At 43.1% G+C, this 23,867-nt stretch overlaps 1 protein-coding gene across 3 annotated transcripts; it reads right to left on the bottom strand.

Moving 5' to 3' along the window:
- Positions 1-9,099: 9,099 nt before the first annotated feature.
- OSR2 (odd-skipped related transciption factor 2) lies at positions 9,100-17,376 on the bottom strand. Of its 3 annotated transcripts, none has more exons than XM_067535901.1 (4): positions 16,838-17,376; positions 11,649-12,379; positions 10,465-10,564; positions 9,100-9,812 (listed from the first exon to the last, which is right to left on the bottom strand). In XM_067535901.1, the coding sequence occupies exons 2-4, from the start codon at positions 12,302-12,304 to the stop codon at positions 9,630-9,632; spliced, it is 939 nt and encodes a 312-aa protein (XP_067392002.1). In that variant the 5' UTR covers positions 12,305-12,379; positions 16,838-17,376; the 3' UTR covers positions 9,100-9,629. The 3 variants fall into 3 exon arrangements, with proteins under 3 accessions (XP_067392002.1, XP_067392015.1, XP_067392008.1); XM_067535914.1 differs by having other exon boundaries at positions 9,100-9,730; XM_067535907.1 differs by having other exon boundaries at positions 16,842-17,376.
- Between the last annotated feature and the right edge of the window lie 6,491 nt (positions 17,377-23,867).

Genomic DNA, 23,867 nt, shown 5'->3' with positions numbered 1-23,867 from the left:
CTCTGGAATACAGGCTGCTTTGTACATAGCAAACTTGCAATAACATGATATACAGGAACAGTTACATTCTGTCATATCAGTGATCCTTAAATAATGGGTCACTGGGAGATTTAGAAACTGTACCTTTCAATCCATGCCAAAGAGATACATCAAGGAGCACTGACGTGAAGCGCAGCTGACATACCTTGAAACATCCTCAAAACACCTCGGGCAGTGAGTCAGAACCTTCCTCTGAAATGGTAATGATGCCAAAGGATGTCAGCTGACAGTTTCAGTGATGGCGCCTAGTAAACAATGTCAGTAACAAAATTATATTACTATCTTTTTGTTGGAGTAAAAACATCAATCTCATTTCCCTGTAAAAATTAACATATCTAAAAAATTGTCTAAAATATAAGAGATTTCTCACAAATACTCAATAAGAAGGAAGCCACAGTTCTACTTAAGTATTAGAGCTCTCTTGAAGCATTTTTGGAGTCTCACATTAGTCTGTAATATTAGACAAAAAGGCCCTATACGCATTTGCAATGCCCCAGGACAGGTTTAGTTAATAACTACATACAGAAGACCAAATATTGAGTCTAACACATAGCAAAGATAAACAGGGTGTTGTCACACTGGCTGGAATGGGGGGGGGCCATTTATTATATTTTTTAACATTGATACATCAAAATCATAATAATTCATGTGATATATGCCATGTCAGGTACCGTTAAAAAGGCTATAATGTGCTAAGTAAGATGATTATGTTTATATTCATGTGTTATATGTGTAACGGAACTTATGGATATGTTTGTATCTATATTTCAATTTGTACTGTGTTTCTGGGTGACACCCCAGACAGGATGGCTGCAGCACTAGCCTGTTTAATGGTCTGTTAAGAAAATTCACAGGTACAATGGGTCCAGAGGGAGAAGCCAAGGATATACCTGATGAGTCTCCAGGACTTACTCATGTGACTCTGGACTCCATCTTATTCCTGTAAATTTCCACAAGCTGCATGGCAAAGGCCAAAGGACATAAAAGGCAGCTGCACAACATCTATTTTGTCTTTGGTCTTCAGTCAGTCTTTCCCTTCCTCTGGATCAACTCATCTACAACTGAACTGAACTGAAGCTGTGAAACAAAGGACTGAGACCCATCCAGGTACTGGATGTATACCAGAGGGACTATACAAGCCTGCAAACTCCACAATTCTATTAGAAACCTGATATATATGGACTTTCAAATCAATTGTATGTGTCTGATTGCTTTAATCCTTTAACACTTACTTCTCTTATAGTTTGTTTCTTTCTTTTATAATAAACCTTTAGTTTCAGTTACTAAAGGATTGGCCGGCAGCATGGTATTTTGGGTAAAATCCAAACTTATATTGATCTGGTACTGTGGCTGATCCTTTGGGGTCAGGAGAAACCTTTCTGAGAAAGAACATAGAGTTTTAAATAACTGATCTCTTTACTGGATCTAGTGGCCAATTGGCAGTCAGAGACTGGAATGCAGTAAAGAGGGCTGTGTATATTTTTGTTTTGGCTTCTTGATAACCAGTGTGGGAAATCAGAAGCAGGGTTTGTGGCTGGTTGGGAAGTCTGACTTCAGTGTCACCCACCAGTGCTGGGAGAATCTGCTCTCCTTTTGCAGCCTGCCCTGACCTTGGCATTTTCAGGTGGCTACCCTAGGCACAGGCGGGTTACAGGTGCGTTCTGGAGAAATCCACAGGAGTTAGTGGAATGAAATCCTCTTCCAGCCCAATTTCTCTGGCAACAGAGAAGCAATGGAGACACTCCATGGCTACTATGAGACTCTCAAGAAAGTCATAGATCCTACAGCTCCTGCCTTCCTATGCAGGGGATAGTAGTCATGGTTGGCCAGTAAATATCAGTAAATCCTCTATGCCCTTCCTATCCTGCCCAAGATTGCTCCCAAAGTCTCTGTCTGGCTTCTCATATTCTGACCCCATTTCCTCTGCAAAACAGTGGGATTGTATCAGTTCTGCTGCCAATCAGGCCTTTCAAGCCCTGGACAGAGAGGGCACAGAGATTGAATTTACTCCAGCCATTACAACTGAGTTTTCAAATCATGTCTAAATACAGTTTAAATTCAGCTACAGATAAATGGTGTAACATAGTTTGGCCAATATGCATGGGATGAAACTCTTTGAAAAACCATGCTCTAATCACGATAGAAGCCCTTTTGGCCACAACTAGATTTACCAGTATTTAAACAGGCATGCTTTTTAAGCTCAGCTATAGAGCTGCATAGGAGGAGCCTGAGAGAAAAGGGAGAAGCCTACACCTTGAAATTCCTTGCATTTGTGGATTTACATCAGATGCTTACCATTTATTTTAACTATTTTTGTTTCATGTTTAACAGAACAGAAGCTTCTCAAAAATATTGTTTCCCAATAAACAGCTGCATCTGGGTTTCTTTTTATTAAATATACTAAACAGCATGATTTGTACAAAAATTTACTTTTTTTTTTACACACATGAAACAGCATTTTAGAAAATCCATCCTCCAACACCAAGTAACTTTTTGATTAATGGCTGCACTGTTTTATCATCACTACACTGATATTAAAAGGAAAAAGACTCTATAAGAACTTCTGTTACTGTAGCAGCAGAGATGCTGGGGGAGGAACAAGAACTGAAAACCAGAGTGATGTTGATAGGCAAACTACATAAACCCAAACCTTCCCGTAAACAAATATGATACTTACACATAAAATATTAAAAACAGAGTTATTAACAAAATCTTAACCAGAAAAACTTAGCAAAATGGCTACTTTCTAACAGTGACTCATCATCACAACCTCTCTTTTTAACATGGGATTTATTTATTTTTTCTTTTCTTTGCTTTGCTTTAACCCCAATAGTTCCCTCCTTCTGGCTTCTCTGAGTTAGAAGACTGGACAAGGAAGACACACTGACAGGAAGAGAGAAATACAAGGCAGGGTAAGATGAAATCTAGGTTAGTGCAGAGGCAGAACTTGATGATAACAGGAGCCAGTAGCTAGAGAATAGGGTGATATAGCCAGGAAAAGAGACAAGGATGGCAGCAGAAGAAGAGAGGTACAGGGCTGCTAGAAAAAGGAAGGACAATGAAGAGGAATAGGGATCAGGAAACAGTCTGAAGCTGTCTACACTAGAAATGTTACAGAGGCATAGTTGTAGCACTGCAGCTGTGTCGCTGTAGTATACGCACTTAGGCCTTGTCTACACTAGCACTTATGCTGGCAAAACTTTTGTTGCTCAGGGGTGTGACAAAAACCGATACAGCTGTACTTCTGTAAGTTTTAAGTGTAGACTAGCCCTTGCTACCATGATGGAAGGGGTTCTTCTTTTGCTGTAGTAAATCCATGTCTCCAAGATGCAGTAGCTAAGTCAATGGAAGAATTTTTCCATCAACTTAGCACTGTCTACACCAGGGCTTTGATATGCTTAATTATGTCTCTCAGCGGTGTAGTCAACCTACGTTTTTAGTGTAGAATGAGGTCAGAAACAAGGAACGTTGAGACACAAGCAGAGGGAGAGATATAGAAAGGCAAGAGAGAGGCAGAGGGAAAAGAGCAGGAGAAATATTGTGGAAAAGGGAACCCAGAATGGACAACACCTAAAGGCTGGTCTACACTAGAAAGTTAGGTCGACCCAACCATGTCACTAAGGCCTGATCTACACTGCCAACAAAATTTGATGGCAGTCTTCGTAACTTCTGTTTAGTGCATTGTCTCCACTGTGCTGCGCCGACGGGAGATGTGTAGCCGTCGACACAGCGCTACGCTTTTTGGGGAGGTGGTTTTATTAGATCAACTTCCGGATCAATTGAGCGTGTCTTCACTGCCGCACTATCGAACCGGAAAAATTGATCTGATGGTGGCAAATTTGCTGCCGACAGTGTAAACATAGCTTGAGAAATTCACACCCCTGGGAGAAATAGTTAAGCTGATGTAAGCCCTAGTGTACACACTGCTATGTTGATAGAAAAATTATTCTGCCAACCTAGCTACTGCCTGTTGGAGAGATGGATTTACTACAGTGATGGAAGAACCCCTTTTGTTGCTGCAGCAAGAGTCTACACTGAAGTGCTACAGGGACACAACTGCAGCACTACAGCTGTGTTGCTGTAGCATTTTTAGTGTAGACATAACCTCAGAGGCAGAGGGAAGAGAATCTGTGTAGAAATGTGTGGGATGAGGAGGATGGGACAAATGAATGAGCTCCAGAAGAGAATATTGACTAGGGAAAGAGTGAGGCCAGGTCTACACTGTAAACTTTTACTGGCACAGCTATACTGGTAAGAGATGTAAAGAGGTGTGATTCCTGACTGACATAGCTGTCCTGGCAAAAGCCCCTAATGTAAACACAGATATACCAGCAAAACAGCTGGTATATTTTATTTTGTTTGGAGGCTGTAATAAACTATACTGGCAAAAGTGCAGTTTTGCTGGTAAAAGCTGTGTCCAAACTAGGAGTGCTTTGGCCATATAATTATACCAGAAAACACTTCTAGTATAGACCTGACCCAAGATTTAGTTGTAAATTAAAAGAGAAGACAGAGTGAGAGGTAAAGAACAGGGGTAGTAAGAGATGAAAAAGACTAATTAGACCATTCCTTGCCAGGGCAAGATTGCTCCCTAAACTACTTATCATGATGCTTTGTCCAGTCTGGAATGCAATGAGACCTAAACACTGGGCTCAAGGCTTGTCTTGGACTTGTACCCGGTGGTCTGACAAAACATGTAAGAATCTAGCTATTATGGTTGTGGAGAAAAGCTCAAAAATGTGAATGGTGTGTAACCGCTACAGAAATATCAGAATCTGTAAGAAGCTTGGAGTAATTTTTCTGAGTGGTGTGAGTCCCCCCTCCATCTCAGTGAGGCGTTAACTCAGACAGCCTTACAATGATAAATAAAATGTAAACATTATTAACTATTTTGTTCCTTATATAAGAAAGGAGAGGGAGGATTACAGTTCTGCATAATTTACTGAGTGACATTTCATTTTGGTGCCACAAATGGGTGGTGTTTGGGAGACAACACCACTTATTCTTTTTCCCTGGTGAAAAGGGAGTCACGTGCCAGGATCCTAGCTAAGCCCATGGGTGTATTCAAACCTCACAGAAGGGTTCGAAGAGCCCAGTAGAGCTCAGTAAGCATGCACAAACATATTTTAAACATCTGCACAATCCAATGTGAGTGGTATCTCATTTTGGCAACTCACATGGACAAAACTTATTTTGTAGGTGGAGCTTGGAAAAATGCAACCATTCCCCTCCTCTTCCATTCCCCCAAATCAACTCCTGAACAGGACACTACTTGCTTTCCACAGGCTAACAGATCTCACTTTCAGGAATTTTTTTCAGATATTCAGCCTAAGTTTTCCCTTCCTTTCATACCATTATACTTAGTAACCATCTAAAATACAGAGAAATGTACAGAACAGGGAAATAGGAAAGGAGGAAAAGATGGACTGGGCAAGTAAAAAAAGAGGAAATGGGGATAGAAAGTAAATGAAACAAAAACAGGGAGAAAGGAGATTTGGGAAACTTCAGTGTGTTACCACAGCATACAGATGATTTTTTAAGCAGCAAAACTCCAGAAGAATAAAACCAAATACTTTGTGTGAAAATTAATGCTAATACCAAGGTTTTGCATTATTTTATTATATATATTATTTATATTGTAACAAACATGGGTGGGCATTTTAGAGAGAATAATAAACAGCATGGCCCATACCCAAAAGATAGCTTTATAGTTCTTTTAGCACTATGCCAAACAAATTTAAAACCAAACAGTGAGCCATTAATTGTCCATTGCTACATTTTTTAACATATTTATTATTTTTATTATTATTGCCAATGCAGTTTCCATGTGCCTAGGAAAGCTATTCTTGTCAGAGAGACATAGGGGAGGTGGTGCAGTGCAGTGGCACAGGGAAGTATGATCACACAGGGAAATTTTAAAATATTCACTGCCTTTTTAAGATTATGGGTACTGGTTTAAAAAAATCCAGGGACCAACTGACTGTTAAAAACACCTGTCATTGCCTCAGCTCTTCACTTCAGTCTCTGTTACGCCTAGTGCGTTTTTTTAAGCACTGAGAATCTGAAGTGACAGAATGTATCTCTGTTCAGAGTGGGAAGATTATGGACATCTGTTGTCTCTTGTCTCACACTTAGATTGTAAGCTCTTTGAGGCAAGGACCATCTTTTTGTTCTGTATTTGTATAGTACTACAGTAATACTAATAAATAAATAATACAAGTATTGTACATCATCTCTTGATTTGCTTTCTCTAAAAAGAGACATTGCACAAATTGCTCATAGAGTCTGGCTCAGGAGAGACATTATGGGCCAAATTCATCCCCAGCATACTTCCATTTGAATGGAATTACCCCAAAGCTAAATTTGGCCCACTGTGTGCTTTGGAACTGGGAAGAGAGTCACTAGGGTTCAGGGACTGGGCACTGAGAAAACAAAGAGGCAGAGAGACTTTAGAGGTAGGTAACGTATGGTGGAGATGTGGGAACACTGGGAGTTGGAGAAACAGCCAATCAGAAACAGAGTAAATATTAGGGCTACACCAGGGGCTAGGATCAGGAGCAGGGAATGTGTTAGTGGATGGGAACACACTGATATCAGAGAACAGGGTACAGATGGGAAGGTACTGGGGTGGGGGTAGAACCAAGGGCCAAGGAAGGGGCAGTTAATGGAGTCAAGCAATTGATGAGTTAGAGAGAGCCAATAGTTCCTCACTGGAAATCGATCTTGGAGATTGGACTCTGTCTCACAGCCACTGGATCTGAAAGGATTGTTTACTTTGGCGGGTGTCTGTAGCAGCCCAATTCCCCATCCTCTTCATGTTGGAATGGGAGAGGTGGTGCACAAACAGGCCTTGACCATACTAGGGTTTTTAGCTAGCATGCTTTTAAACAACACTGCCCTTGTCTGTGCTCAAGGGTTACACTGTGTTTGGCATGGATTAGTTAACAGGTTAGTGAACGCATTTCCTGACATAAGCTAGCTAGACACATCCCTAGCGTGGACATGCTGCAGCAGTGTAAGCCATGACATTTACTAACACAATGATGCATGTTGTCAGCATAGCCATACCCATGTGCTGTGCTCCAGCATAGGCTGCTGGCAAAAGATCCCAGCAGAGCCAGGCTCAGGGGCAGCTGTTTCTCCATGGAGGAGCTCTGGGGGGTCAGAGAGGCAGCTCCCAATCACAGGGCACACTGGGGTGGGTGTGGAGAGAGTAGGGGGCTCAGCTCTGGGTGGGAAAAGAGAACGCAGAGCAGTTCAACTCTCTATATGGCACTGGGAGAGGCCAAGGGGGCTCAATCTCCAGAGTTTGGGGAGGGGGGAGCTGAGCCCCCAGAGCATGGGGAGGGGAAGGAGGTGGGGGGGGGGCTGAGTCCCCAAAGTATGGGGATGGGAAGAGGGTGGTGGGGGCTGAGCATGGGTAGGGGGGAAGATAGTGTGGGCTGAGCCCCCTGAGCATGGGCAGGAGGAAGCTGAGCCCCAACGCCCCCAAGGTGGGCCCGAAGGTCCCCTCAGGAGCGAGGAAGGGGGTTCCTTTCCCGCTGTCCCAGAGCGTCGGCCTGGGAGCTGGGGGGAGGGGGCGCCAGCCGTATCCCGCTCACCCTGTTCGCTCCTCAGAAGGAGGCGCAGCAGCTGAGAGGGCGCCGGGAGCGGGAAATCTTGCCCCAACGAGCTGTTACTAAGAGTCCGGGCCGTGGGTGCGGCCGGGACTCCGATCCGATCCGATCCGATCCCCTCCCCTCCCTTAGCCGCGGGGTTTCCGAGCGCCGCAGGGTTGAGGAGTCCGGGCACAAGGGCCTAGCGGCGGCGGGTGGTTGCTTCTTCACTCCAGTTCCTCTCTCGCTCCCGGAGAGAGACGGAGGCTAAACAGGGGCGCTCCCCGCTGAGGTGGCTGCGCGTGGGGTTTAAGCGCGGGTCCTAGGAGAAGGGGTCGGAACAAGCCGCCCTAGTGGCCGCGCGCGTGATACAATGAGGTGTGGGGGGTCCCCGCAGTGGGGCTGGGGACGAACCCGCCAGTGGGTGGGCAGCAGCAGGGGGTGTGGGGAGGACAGCAACGGGGGGCATGTGCGGCGTCATTCCCGCCCCTCCCCCACTTCGTAACTGTGCGGAAGCCACCAGCCACGTGAATTAAAATGAGCCCGGTTTTGGGACGAAGGTGACCTCTCCCCGGGCGGGTCAGTGGTGCCCCCCGCACCGTTCGCACAGCAGGACACTGCCGTTAGCCTGGGGGATCGGAAACCGAAGTGACACCTCCCTCCCCTCGTGGAGAGGTCTTGAGATCGGACCCAACGCAGCCTCCCCAAGGCCGCTGGGAGGTTGGAGCGGGAGGTCGTTTAACTCCCACGCTAGCTTTAAAGTCTGTTTAAAGACGAACTTTGGGGAGCTGCATAAAGCATCCAGGGGAGTCTCCTACAAGGGCATTTGCAGAGTGCTGGCAGTTTGGCTTCTCTGAGGTTTATCTCTGTTAATGATTCTGGAGACATTTTAAACACCCTCTTTTTTTAACTAGGTACGAGTTACAATTTTGACGGCTTTTATTGAGAGGAATCCTGCAAGCGCCTGCAACTCCTCCTGCTTTGCAGGGCTGAGCCCTGATAACGCTGCCATTCAGCAGATTGTTAGGACTGATAGGGATGTTGATGAAGTTGGTTAAACGCTATTGGGACTTACAATGATCCTTCCCATGGGTGATGTGATCCAATGGGATTGTATTTATGCTCCAGTGTTTGTTTTCAGAGCTATCAGAAAAGACTCGTCTTCTGCAGTATAAAGTCCCTGTCTACGCTAGTGAATTGCCAATGTTCAAAGTCTAATAGCAGGAGACTATCTAATGCAATCTTTAGGAAAGAGATGACTTTTACAATATATGGGCTGATTGCAAATAAGTTACTAATAAGCCACTTTGGTTTAAAGATTGTGGTATACATTATTTCCCAGACTCTGTTTATTTGCAGCTATTTTTTTTAAAAAGTCGTTCATTCAATAAAAGAAATCACAAAAGCTAATACTTAATGTAGATATTCAAGCTAGTATTAAGCAATGGAGTTGTAAATACGGGCACTTTCATTTTATTTTACAATAGATAACACAAAAGCAGCAGTCATAAAAGCCAAACAAGAACACTTTTCAAAAACGTTGTGACAATACAATTGCCCAGATGGGGAAATTTATTCAATATAAGTTACTATTGCAGCTGACACAGCAGAAAAACAAAATGTTTAGGAAAGTAATACGACAAAGCAGGAGATATTTGGGGGGGAGGGGAGATTTATTTGGATATACACTTTTAAAATATATTTTGACTCCCAGATTTGTTATCAATGTGCATCCGACAAGACAATACGAAAAAACCCAAACAAACCACATTCTGTACAGAGCTCTAAAATGAGCTGCAAATATCTACAAGAGACTAGCATATGCTCTTTGTGTGGATAGGAGTGGGGCCTGATCCTGCCGTCCACTAAGGGAGTTATGCTGGAGTGTGGTATGCAGAATCGGCCCCAGTGTGTGTGTGTAGCTTTCTACAATTAAGTCCTTGAGCAAAATTAGCAACTTGGAGTTGCAGAGGCAGGTGCAGGTCCTTGGCTGCTCTAGAAGTCCTGCCGGGGAGTGTGAGTTAGACTGTGCCGCCGCAGATCACAGTTTCGCCTGAACACTTTGCCGCACTGCTCACAGTTGTAGGGCTTGATGTCTGTATGGGTAAGAAGGTGAGTTTTCAGATTACTTCTTTGATTAAAGGTTCTTCCACATGTGGGGCATTTGTGTGGAGATTCCTGTTCAAATTTGAAGCAAGCAAAGGATTAATCCTTTACAAACTACCTAGTTTATTTATTAATGTATTACTTTTTTTATTACATTGCATAACATGAAGTATAGGGAATCTACACAAATAAATCTAGACCCTTAATCCTCAACAGATACAAAATCATGATACATTTAACTGCATGGAAATATCCTGCCTGTCAAGATATATTTTACTGTTCTCAGCTCATCCCATTTTATGGCCCTGGAATCTACTGAAAAAAATGTACAGTACAATCTTTACATTTCAAAGCACCGGGCCATTTCTATGAGTAAAGCTAAGCTTTACTCCAGACACTTAAAATTTACAGACATATGCAATGTATTGGGGAACAAGGCAAATCATTTTAGGGTGCCAATTAGCTTTCAAAACTGTCTTACCTTTATTTTTTGCAAACATAAAATATTGAAATGTATTTAATAAGGTTTAACAAAGACCGTTTATAAGTACCCACATTCAGAAGCAGTTTATACAAATTAAATCCTCAATAGACGCTTTTTTTTTTAAAGGAATTCAGAAATGTATCTACCCCACACGTTATTTAACAGTTTGTACAAAATAAACATGATAAGAATTAAACGGCAAGGATAGTATAATAATAATAAATGTGGAGCTAAACTTACCTGCATATGCAAAGTTTTATGAACTGCTAGAGTTCTGGATTGGCAGAATCCTTTCCCGCATTCCTGACATTTGAAAGGCTTTTCTTTGGAATGGATATATCTGAAAGTCAATACAAGGGTTTGAATCAATGGCTGTGGACAAACACAAAAGCCAGAAAAAGCCTCTACGAATTCTTGAATCTTATAAATAAGGTTTTGAGGGAGAAGGGGGAAATCCTGGCTCTTATTATTTTTATTTGTTTTTGTTTATTTATTTATGTGTTTGTTTGTTTATTTATTGCTCTGTAATTCTGTTTATGATTAACCTCCTTTATCAGTTCAAAACATTTACAATAATTCTTATCAACGCTTGATTGCCCTCTCTGGTGACAGATTAGACTGCATGATAGAAAAATCATCTGTTTCACAAATTGGTCCCGATCCTGCTCCCCTCGAAGCCAATGGGAATTTTTCCAATAAACGTCAGTGTGAGCATACATGTTAGTGTATTTTATTGTATTTTATTTTTGGTCCGAGTTCTACTCCTTTTCCTGGGATTACTAGTGTGAACAATGGGGAATGGGAACTGGACTTGTACATGTACATTCAACTCTTAAAATCAGGTTGTAAACACTGTTCCTACCAGACTATTACAATCTTATCAGCGATGTGGAATATTTGTTTCAGTTAATAGACTGGCCTCCAAATGCAATCACATGTCCAATTCACAAAAAATTACATATCTATTTACTAATCCCCTTTAGGGAAACAGCTGTAAATTAATTTGTCAATTCGTTTGCTACCGCTTCCTTGCTGCAGAAGCAGACATGCTTCTACATGGGAAGCGCTGAATCCACCAAACCTTTACCGCTAATGTAAACCTCAGGTGAAAAGTATAAGGGAAGTGGGCATATTTCTTAAATCCACAGCGGTCCAGGATCGGAGGGGCCTTGAGCTCTGCTTGGCAGCAGATTGTCCACATACTGCCAGTCTGGGATGAGATTCTATTGTGCAGTGATATAAACCTAGCTGAGCCCACAGAGCCTTTGTAGTAAATAATAGGAAAAGTTTTAAAGTATTTCTGATGTGAAAACGAGGAGAATAATCCCCTCCCTGACATCTAGAGAGAGAGAGAGAAAAAATAGCAGCTGCCTTTGACTGGGGGAGTTAGGAGAAGCCTGCTTGCCTGTTGCTGCCTCCCTCACCTGTGGTCTCGGAGGTGATCCTGTCTCCGGAAGGCCTTGTGGCAGATGTCACAGGTATAAGGCCGCTCGTCTGTGTGGGTTCTCTCGTGGATGAGCAGATTGTAGGATTTGGTAAAGTGTCTGCCGCAGAACTTGCAGATAAACTCTTTTTTCGTTTTGGAAGGTAACCTGCCCCTGGAGGGCTTTCTGTCCGGAGACAGTTTGCTGATCCCTGAGATGGGATTTCCCAGTCCTGGACTCAGCTTGGCCAGATCTGCAATCTTTGGGGGGTCCTCCTGCGTGGCGGCCACAGCCAGATTGGCAAAATCAAACCTGGGTCTGTCTTTGTGTAAAGCTGGGATTACATGGGCGATGGCCCCTTGCTTTGGGTGAAAGAGGTGTGTGGCGAAAGGTAGCGTTGGGAAGGAGAATCTGGCATCCATCAAGCCCTGAGCTGCAGCCATCTCCGTGATGGTAGACCTGGTGATTTCATGCACATTGGGATACCCCAATGTCCAGTGGTTCATATGCATGGTCTGCACCGCGCTGAGTCCATAGAGACCTTGCAGGTGGTCCACAGCTGCTGGGAAGGTGTTCACAGCCTGGAGGAAGGAGTAGTTAGTGAGCTGCAGTGAAGGGTGGAGTGGGATCGGAGCTGGCAGAGCCTTGCTTCCCATCTTCCCCGACGGACGTAAGCAGAAGCCTGCACCTTTCTCCGGGACTTTATGAACTTCCAACAACGACAGAAAATCCTATAAGAAAAGGAGGGGGAAAGAAAAGTTTTACTGAATGCAGCGTGTTCCTCATTGAAAAAAATCAGAAAACAAGTATTCCGGACTCAGGGTTTGTTTTGTTTTGTTTTTGCTCTAGTGCATCCGTGCAAAGACAACTACTACACGTGTTTGCACAAATCCCAGAAAATAGGAAATGTTCAATTAATTATCTGATTGGGGAAGAAACTAAAACACAAAGCGTCCGGTTCAATTCACTCACAACAGCCGAAAAAGTGAACTAATCGTTGAAAGTGTATCAGGAATGCAAGGCGAGTATCGATTCCTAAAGGGCTGTAGGTCGTATTGGTTTGTCTTTTAATCATTCAAATCCCCATCCTACCCGCCCAAAAATGTCTCCAGAGACTGAACTCCCACCAGGAAGACAAGTGGTTTTAGCCGCACGCTGCGTGAAAGTGAGAAGAGCTCTTTGTAACAGCAGAACGTTTTCATTCTGCATTCAGTGCTACCTTCACATGGATCTTATCTCCAAAGTCACTTCAAACCCCCTCTTCAGACTTATTGATTCCCCCCGAGGCTTTGAAGCAGCCGCCGAGGCAGACACCTCACCTCTGGGGCCTTCTTGGGAGATCGAGTGAAGGAGAATGTGCGCAAATTTACAGTTTTCTCTTAATATGGGAGCCAAGACAAAGTTCGGGGCTGGGGGCTAAAGGTGACAATGCAACCTAGTTTATTCTAACTCGGATGCTTGTTTTTCTTCCTTCAACAACAACTCATTCATCAAGATAATTGAAGGAGAGAAAAGCAACACATTTCCAGCACTGCAGGTTCTAAATAAACTCACTTTACGCTCAGATCCCTTCCAGATGGTCGGAGCAACGCCACACAGACTGGCTTTGGGCGAACAACGCCATCTGCGGAGAGGAAAGGTGGCCAGGCCCGGAGGCCTCTGCAGACCTACGGACATATTCACTTTTCTAGACCTCCAAATAAATAAATCCCCCTCCCCCCTGGACCGGGGTGTTCCGGACTAGATTTCTGCTCTTGAAAACCTCCCCGGTTTAATGGCGCCCGCGGGAATAGACAGGAGAGCTGCAAACTCGCTAATATATTAATTTCTCTAACTCCTGTTGCTGTCACCAGAGACAGACGATAACCTGCGGTGCAAAACAGCCGGCGTTACTAGTCACTGACTGGATAATGCTCCAAGCGCCTGGGAAGGACGGGACAAGGTTTACAGCGCGGTTTATTCTGCCCCAGGTTACCTCCACGAGGCCCAGATCCCTGAGTCGTCTGCGTTAGGATTATACTATAACTCCCGTCAGAAAAGGATCGGCGCCCACAGCACTGCGGCTCCCTCGGACCTCATTGATTCCTCCTGCTTCGAGTTGTGGCCTGTTGCGGTATCTGAGCGTCTCTGTTGTATTTCTCTGTTCCTTATTAAGGAAGACATATTGAGCTGTCTTCCCAATGGACTTTTGACCCATGATTTGTTCGCTGTGTCACAGATTCCCCCGTTTTAAATTGAAAATGGGAAAACGTGACACCACCTCCCCCCCCCCCCCCAGCATCTGGACACTACAGTGCGGTGTGTCCTGCCTACTGGGATTTTCACAAGCACACAGGTCCGTGTATCACACCCGCGGGGCTGCTTCAGGAATTAGGAGGCGAGGCAGCGTTGGCAATGCATTTCTGAATGAAAATCCTGGGTTACACGGTACAGGATCTGGGTGGCTGGCGGTTCCAGATGAAGGCCCCCACTGCTGTTTTCCTGCTTGGCATCTCACACTAGGAGCAGCCATCAGCTCCTGTGTGTATTTGCTCTTCCTCATTTTTAATCAGTTACCTAAGAGCATGAATACATGAGAGAGCATTCGCGGACAGTGCTCTGGGTTCTGCCTGTGGCTGCTGGGCCCGCACCTTGTGTTTCTCGGCTCCAGTCGGGAAGGCAGCGGCAGCCCTGCGTATAGGGTTTTATTAATGAAACAAACCGCTTCTGAGCTGTGGTATGCGATCTGGGAGTGCAGGGAGGGAGTTAATGAGAGGTGTGTGACAGTCAGAGGGTTTCGCTCAGTCCATTCAACCGAAACTATAAACTCCATTTCTAATCAACTTTCCCACCGCTAATCACTTTCCATTTTTAATCATGAAGCTCTCACTTCACACACCAGAGCCGCAGTGGGCTGGCATTCTGGGCTAAGCCAGAAAGGACTGCGCTGGGGAAATTCAGTTTTATTGGTTGATTCGTTTTCTTTCTTGTTATGGTTACATTTCCATCAGAGTCAAATGATTTTTTCAGGCCAAGACAAACGGCTTCGCTTTCCCTTATCAGTGAAATGGAATCCAGAAATATGTATTAGATTGACTGAAAACCATAGATAGAGGGCCTAGAGTATAACGGCCCCCTGGGTTTCTGGGATGGAAATTGTGACATGTAATTTAAAAACATTTGAAATATTCAGCCCTCAGAGATTAAATGCACATTCTCCACACATCAGTTCAGTGTAATGTGCTTCCTCTGACAGCACAAAACATCAATATTACTGGTACCCGAATAAAACCAATTTACACGAAACAAGATACACTACACATATATTTGAATGGCTCGACATTTTCTTTCTTTTCTTTTTTTTTTTGAGGTGGAAAGTTGTATTTTCAGTTCTTTGCCAAAACACACTTTCTTAATAAATGTCACACAGAATTTAGCTTTCAAATTGGCCTGCTTGAAAAATGTCTGAGGCATCTTGTATTAATACAAGTATCACACATTCACATTTTCATTTTATTTAAATCATGACACGTAGGAATTTATTTTGTTTGCGTTTATTGTTGTTTACCATTCAACCCAGAATATGGAAGACACTGGCGATTTTTTAAATATAGAAACCTAAGATTTTTTTAAAAGACTTAGTAGCCGTACTATTGCAAGCATCACCCCTGCTTGCTTTACATCCAAATACATTACAGGAAAGTCCATTTAGGTAAAGAAGATTAAGATATCTTTTCAGTGTTGGACAATATGACATGTTCACGTGTTAATTTCAGTTCATTGAACCTATAATTTCAAAAAGATCGGATATTAAAACTTACCAAAAAGAGCTGTAGTATTTTAGGAAGTGTTACCTTCATATTTTAATAGTGTAGTCTATTATACGTGTTTATCCAATTTTATACAGAGCATGTATGAATATGACGGAGAATCATACCCATAATGTAATTCTGTATAAGGTATTAATCAGATTAATTTATTTTCTATATAATATGTTGTAAAAGTTAAACTGGTATACGGTGAAGTGGGCCATAATGAATATGTTGCTATTTGTACTTGACTTAATCAAACAACACACACGCACACACAAGACCAGAAAGTGTAGTAGTGTGTGCTTCCCCCCCCCCCCCCCCCCAAAGTCTACTTGTAATAAGGTGAGAAAAAACGGATGTTATTTAGACCTTGGCACTTCCCTTTCCCTTCAGAGTACTTAATTAAATTAAGGCTGGTATCTGCATAATAAGTCTCTGTTTATCTGCTTGCTTGCTTTTGACCTATTCCTCAGCAGCACTGATTTTCTTTTTCCTGTTATTGATGGCAATTTGTTAAGTAGGGAAAGTATCTGTCTTTGATGATCCACAAAGTGAAACAACATATTGCTTTTGTTCAGTGATAACAGATAGGCTGTGATGATGTTTAGCTATCATACACAGACGCTTTTTTAGCGTGTGGAGAAAGCCAAAACACATGTATCGCTATTGCTACTTAAAACTACTCGTTTAACATACATTGGAATTTATGAGCGTTATCATACCACACTGCCTTAATCAAGCAATAAATGCATGGACCTAGATGCTCAGGATTTATTTAATATCAAAGGCCCAGTCCAGCATTTCTTGAGAAACCAAAACTTCTTAGGGAGACCCTAAACATAAAGTTTGACAAAATGGGTTTCTGCCCACGAAAGCTTATACCCAAATAAACGTGTTAGTCTTTAAGGTGCCACAGGACTCTCGTTGTTTTCCTAAACACAAAAGCATACTTCAGACATTATTTAATGTGCTAATACAGTAAGCACCGTGCAGAAAACACATCTGCTCAGCACTGCATGGGATTGCAGAAATTCAAACTGAAAGTAAACTTCGAAATTGTGTCCTCTCCTCAGGAACCGCTTAGCTGTTAGAAAGCTGTTTGACAAATATTTCAGTGTTTAACTTGAGCATGTTTAAGGAAATGTATAATCGCGCTCTACTACTGATTTACTTTTATAATCAGTTTCCGAATACTCAATAAACATGGGCACCTTTCAATATGAACATTCTCGGTGACTGTAGCCACATTGTAGTGCAATTATCTTTGTGAAGCACGTTTCCAACCATAGCATATTATACCTAGATACACAATCCTTGATGTCTCTTTCTCAGGGCACGGTACTATGCATATTTTCTCACAGCAGCTACGTGGTAGTAATAGGGTTGTGAGTGACTTACCTACCACAATGAGCTTCTCCCAAAGGGCCTCTCAATACAAAGTTCAAGAAGCGATCCTAGTATCTTTGCAGTGTCATTAGATCCACACCGAACCGGCGGAAAACTCCACCAGAAGAATTCAGCAAAGCTGGGTCCGTGTAGTTTTCAGCATGTTGTGGAGGAGGAGGAAGACGAGAAGGGTTAGAAATTATTCAAGGTTTTCTCCTTGTCTTTGGGACTCTTGCTGCGGAAGTGTGTAAAGTCGTGGCTTGCTTGGGTGATTGTGTATAGACCTTTCTTCTAATCACTCTCCCTCGCTTTCTCCTTGAGCCTCTTGCCTTCGACTCTTGCGAAGTTTGATACAAGTCTGAGTCTCCCCCTCCCAGGTCCATCACATTTCAGCAGTAAGTGGCGTGGAGCACTGTCCCCGCCCGCTGTCCCTCCCCAAGCCGCACACATTCGAACGTTCACGGCTTTAGTATTCTGACCCCGCCCAATATGGAACGTTCAGAGAGGGTTGTAAAGTTCTGAGCCCTCCCTCAGCTCCGCCTCCCTTCCCATTTCGCTGTACTGTTTACTTGTGTTTGGATAGCAACAGAGTTTTAAAGGGGCAGTGCTCTCTTTTCTCATCTCCTCCCCTATTTCTTTTCACGTTACCTAAGGTGACTTTTCATTTTCCTTTGAGAAACCTTTACTCTTTCATAAAATAGATCTCCCAGCCTATGCCTCTGTCGCTGCCTACATCAGCAGCAGGGACTTCTGTACTGTCCAAGTTCCCTGGATATAGAGCTGCTTGGAGCAGTTTGCAAGAGCTTTTCCCTAGTGCTACAATTCACTTTATATTCTTAATACACTCAGTTCAATCCTTGAAGCTGTTACATTTTCTTTGTTTAGGTGGCACGTATCTTAATGTTTGCAATGATACTCTGTATGCCTGTCTTGTGTATTTCTGTCCAAGATAATGTATACAGTAGTATAACGCTGCTCTCTTTACATACCTATACAATTTTCCTAACGCATCAGGTTTAGCTGACCATGTTTCCGAAGGGGATTTCTACTTACAGTTGTCTGAGGCAGGTAACTTTCAGTTAAAGTAGCACATTTTTATCTATGATATTTCTATCATTCTATAAAAATTCCAAGACAACATTTAAAGCAACATTTAAACCTATGTCAGGTTCTCAAATGCATCTTCAATATTCGGTGAGCGAATCCAGATTTGTAGGTATCTGTAGTGTATATGCAGTTATACACACCTGGGATTAACTGGTAGCTTTGATAGAAATTTCCATTTATTACAGTGGAGGTACTTCTAAATGTAGATCAAATGATGGACCACATACTCTTTTTTTTTCAGTCCTTTGATAAATAGAAATATATTGATTTACGTCATTAACTGCAGCCCGGTTGATTTGTATTGTATTCAGGCTGATTTTTAAAAAACAATATTTTAAAATCTTTTGTTATACATTAAAGAAACATCGTAGGGGGGAGCTGATTTTATCATCAGAGTGGAGGACTGAAGGGAGAGCTCACAGCAACGTGTAATAAGAACAAAAATGTACACGGTGAAATGACATTTAAAAGTGTCCTTTAATAATTTTCACGGTAAAGATTGCGCTGGTTAATTCATTCACGCAAAAGAAAAGAGAAAGTCAGTAGGGGATTCATGGGAACGACTTTATTTATTATTTTATTTTATTTGATACTTTTGAAAATAACCTAAAAATTAAACAAACTAGGTAAATAAATGTCAGGAATGGAAGCTTTGAAATATTACATATTAATAAGGGTAATGCAAAAAAGCCAGTTTACATTAAAATATATCTATTCTTTATTATTGATTAATTATTAATTTAATTGTTTTTCGTTTCTTTTTAAAAAGTGTTATTTATAAAATGCCCTTTTAACTAAATTATATTAGTTAAAATAATATGTTATCTTCGTGAACTGGGAATAATAAGAACAAGGATTAAAATGAAATATTTTTGGAAGTAGAAGTGATAGTGAAAACTGTCGATTTAAGCCATTCTTGAAACTGTAAGCGCTTTGAAGATGTATGACAATACATGAACACTAAATATGATAATTATACACGTTTTAAAAGCTGAGGCTATTGGCAAGATGAAAGTAGCTGATTTTAATGTCTTTGCTGTTTTATTCTATAGTAACGCAGTTTGTGTCAACGGCGAAGTAGAAGAGGATCTCTTTATGAGCATTGAGATGGCAGAACCCAAATAAGACCTTCCCCCTAGAAATAAACCTTTTGTTTGTTTACTTCTTTCACAAGATGCACTATTTGCAGTCTGTTATTATTAGGAAAGAATATTCAGATATAAAACAGGGACCTTAGGATGAAAATAAAATCGGAATTGTATTGTAGTGATCCACACATGGTCTCTTCCAAAATCTCTCACCTCATATTTACCGTCTTTTGGTCTATAAATTATAAAAGAATTCAGTTCAACGACGTTAACTTGTTATATAATGTCGTCGTTAGATTCTCTAGCTAGTCAAAAGACACCCCGCCATATCTGGATTTGAACAGGAGAGATTTGAAAGTGATCTCGGCAATGTTGTCATTTTTTAAGTACTTCAGCCATTTTAAAAGCAACAATAAGCAGGTGTCTGTTCAATGCTATGACTCAACAAATCACATGTTTTGGTTTCCACTGAAATGCAGGGAGATATTTACTATGGACTTAAACATATGTCTCCGTAAGCCCTCGGCTTCCAGAAGACAGCGCAGCCTTCCACGCAGATGTTACAGAGAATTAATTTGATGCTGAAAGGGTCCCATCAGCAGCGGAACAATCATAATAAAATACTTAACCGATCGGTTTAAATAGCCCCAAAGATGTTGAGTCAGCAAACCAAGCTGAGCCTGAGGACTAGAGGGGCTGCGGAGGAGCGGGTCTGGGGCCAGCAGGAGCAGCTGCCGTAGCTCTGGAGAGGGGACTGGCCATTAGGGAGCAGGAGCCGCAGGGAGACCGGCACAGCCCAGCGCTTTGCTTCCCATTTCCTCTTCTTTACACGCACACTCAGGGGGATCAGGCACTAGAGCCCGTTTAAGCCTGATACTTCCGCAGAGGGGGTTACCGCTTATCCGCTCTGCCTTTATCGTTTCCACACCAGCAGAAATCGGCCTAGCAGAGCTTTTCCCCACATTGTGCACCGCAGAGTATATCACTACCTATATCTATATCGTAAAGCCCACTCTGTCTGAGGCCTGCTGCTGCAACTTTATTAGCGGGGCAGGTGTCATTCTCCCAAGCAAATCCCATAATAACCTTTTAATTTGTCAGGGAAGGGGGGGATACAAAATCCCCGCAAAGCCCATAAATCTCCAGTTAATGTCACCAGCCCCACTCAGCGAGCGGGGGGCAGAGGGGGCCTTTGACAGGTTACCGTGGCTTCCACACACCCCCCTCGCAGCGCGGCGCTAGGCTCGTCACACACCCAGCCCGCCCGCCCGCGTCTCCCCTGCACCAGGGACACGTCTAATTATTAACGATCGGCAGCACGGGAGCGGAGGAGGCTATGCCTAGGGAAGCCCGGGGCATGGGGGAGGCTCTCGGAGTAAAAAGCCTGTGTGATCTGTGGAGCTGATGGGGGCGGGGGACAGGCAGAGGAGCTTTGGTGAGGAAGCAGCTCGCTGCCTAGTCACTCGGCTGCCGCCGGCCGAAGAACTGGAGCGCCCCCTGGAGGTATCCGCTCCGCAAAGCGCAAGCAGGCGAAGCCGGGGAAGAGCTGCGCCGGGGTGCGGGATGCTAGCTAGAGTGCATAAGGCAGGCGGGTGTGATTGGGGGAGGGGGCGGTTATGTATTATGATTATTTGCAAGAGACGTTGAAGTATGAAATGGCTCAGTATATGCACATACAATATACCTATTCCTGCACATACTTGTGATTATATTCCCCTGTCCTGGGGAGCTCTGCGGCTTGTATTAAAGTTTGAAGATCTTTTAACAGCACTGTAATATCCCCATGTTGTGCCACTCTCACTACACGGCTCCCGAGGCCATCCTTTTTCTTACTTCCTTCTTTAAAGGATGCTTTTATGTGACTGAGGCAGTTCTGCTCCTTTGCTCTTCAGGGCAGGGACTCAAATAGGGTCTTCAAATAGGTGTGGAAAACGCCTAGCACATAGTGGTCACCACCATAATCCAATATTTGCAATAATCGTCACTTGCACAGCGCAGAACACCAGTCAGTTTCCTTACCTTTTGCAAATGCATCGTTTTAGCAAAGTCTGAAGAACCCGAAGATTAAGAGCCGTTATTTCGGGGGGCGGGGAGGAGGTATGTGCGTGGGAGTGAATGTAAAATGGTGAGAGGATAGAGTAACGGAAGGGAAAATAGTTTCAGCTTCTCTGTCCAGTGGGAAACCCAGAGACCGTAGATTAACAGCGGGCTGCTGTTCTTGCTGCAGCCTTACAGATGTGGTCCCGGTAGGGCGGTCCGATCCTGCAGCCTTCATGCAGATAATTTCGTTTAATTCAGCTGGCGTTTTACCTGCGCTGGGACTGAAGTGAAGATCTTGTGACAGGAAATCACCTGCCTGAGGAGCTTCCTCGGGTTTCCAAGCCCTCTGGGCTCACGGACCCGTCTTGGTCAATTTTCTCCCAGAACCCCTCTCCTCGCTCTTTCTTTTTGCCGTGGCTTCTCCAGGATAAAGTTCTTAGAATAGGAACGTTTTTCATTGTATGCTGATTATTGCCAGGGCAAATACACTGAATGCATCTTCTGTCAGAAAAGCAATCAGGGTTTAGGAAACTACTTGCACTACCTTAAACGAGAGGGTCATTAGTTAATGTCCGTAAAGCCTTTCATGCATATATACAAAAATACTCAGGCTGATGATTAAAGTCAGCTAGAGTCTGCGAACTCAGGGACGGAAACGCCACTTTTATTGCATTTTTCTTTAACTTTCAAATATTATTTCGGGCGATAGGAAAACTCTAAGTCCTAGAATACTAGCAGAATCTTTCTTTTCTCTGTAAATTTATGAAAGATGTGGGAAGTGCTGCCTGTTGTCAATTTAAACCAATAATGAAGAAATAGGAAGAAAGTGACATTCTTTCAAGGAATTTATTCACGTAATCTCGAAGAGCTATGAGATAGGTGCCTTTTAATTTATCAGCTGCAATCGCATGCTCTTAGAAATCTCTTGTGTCTTCTGAACATGAGAGCTTTTGGCCATTATAAAGTGCTATTTTTTCTTAACTTAATCGTCATTTTAAACTTTAATGTAGAGATTGTTTGGATCTTAAAGAAAGTAGACGTGAAATGTTTCAGAGGAGTGAAAACAAAACACAGGCTTTTCTAGATTCTTGTTTAAGAGATATATTTTTTATTGTTTTTCCATGAAGACTGACATACGCAATGAATGTTGTTCATTTTCTGACCTCCGCCATCACAAACTTGTACCAGGAAGGACACTATTTTGAGAATAGAAGTGATCATAGATTGCTCTTTACCAAATGCATTTTCTAAAACTGAATCCTTTACGCGCCGTCAAACAACAATATAGAGCCAATTAAATCGATACATTATTACCACCAATGTTAACATCGGCTCCAAGTGATGTTGAATGACACAAGAAACGACAGACAATCATAGTGTATTGTTTACTTACGATATTTGTATCCGATCACTCCATGGAGCAATCCAAGCACAGCTGTAGTAATCTCTGCTACCCTGGTTTTAAAAATACGTTTCTCTAAAGGCTGGATCCCTTCCAAGGGAACATGAACATATGTAATGTTTATTCTTACGGTAAGGAACAAATTAGTGGACTGGCTTATTTGACTGAGAATATGTCTTTAAGGCAAACCTTGACCACCCGTTCTCTCTTTAGCTCAAAATGCACAAAGAGATTAAAGGATGACACCGGTAAAATACCGACCCGATTTTGTGTGTTTATGCCATGCAGCAAGTTACACATTTGTGATTGCACATTTCACACACAAGACAAGTGAAAACTGCTTCGCAATTCATCTACTGAAGGGTTTTGTTTTAAATGGGGGCGGGAGAGTATTTAAAAGAACCCCCGATTTAAATTAATGGCAAAATAACCAGCTACTTCAGTTGGAGCAGGATCAGTCCCAGAGGGTGTCTTTATGTGTTTACAAATTGTGTACGACACTGGTATATAGCTGGGTAAGAGACACTTCACAGCAGAGGTAAAAGGACAAATAGACTCTAACATAGCAATGATACGGATCCAGGAAGAGGCACAGAGGGTCCGATCCCGCATGCAAACGAACTCTGTGAGTCAGCTGGAATTTGGGATATTGAAGGAGTGTGGGATCAGTCACAAAATAACAAGCAACACTTCATGCCTGGTATGGTAGGGTCAGCTTGTGAGAAGCCGAGAAGCCTCACGCCCAGGTCTTCAGTCCCACAGAGAAGGGCTTGTCCCCTGGCCGGATCTGCTCTCCATCTGCACTTCTGCTTTCCAGTGGAGATGATTTAACAGCAGCTCAAGGAGCATTCTCATTAGGCAAAGGAACTCTTTGATAGTATGACTGTCATAATCAGATGTGTGGTTGTGAGGGATTGGGGCGGAGGTCCAAACTCCCTTGAACTAAAGGAGCCCCTTTGACTCCCTAAGGAAGCTGACCCCTGTAGCTATGGGGCAAGGATACAGACAGTCGCAAGAAGCGACTTTTAAACCTTCACATTCCTTGCATTGTCCTTAATCAACAACACACAAGAGGGAGAATCGCCACCGGATAGCAGTTTACCTGCCAACAGATGGCCTTAGTGTTTACATACTTGACTCTTAAAGGAATGAAACATTGGGTCGCACCCGCAGCCCTTTTAGCTATTGGGGCAGATCCTCCACTGAAGTCAATGGAGCTAGGACAATTCACATCAGCGAGGATCTGCCCCCATATCTAAAGTCAAATGCAGGCACTGAGCCCACAAGCATTTCATCCCCATCTGTACTGCACAGCTTTCCGGATATTTCTGCCCTTCTTTGAGCGGGGGTGCGGAGCGGGTATGAACTCAGAACCGAGCACTTGAACGCTGCTGAGCTTTGCAGA

The sequence above is a fragment of the Emydura macquarii genome, unplaced genomic scaffold, assembly GCF_026122565.2.
Source record: "Emydura macquarii macquarii isolate MOO-44397 ecotype Brisbane River unplaced genomic scaffold, CSIRO-AGI_Emac_v2 contig_383, whole genome shotgun sequence".
Taxonomy (NCBI): Eukaryota; Metazoa; Chordata; order Testudines; family Chelidae; genus Emydura; species Emydura macquarii.
This window is presented reverse-complemented; position numbering and strand designations above follow the sequence as displayed.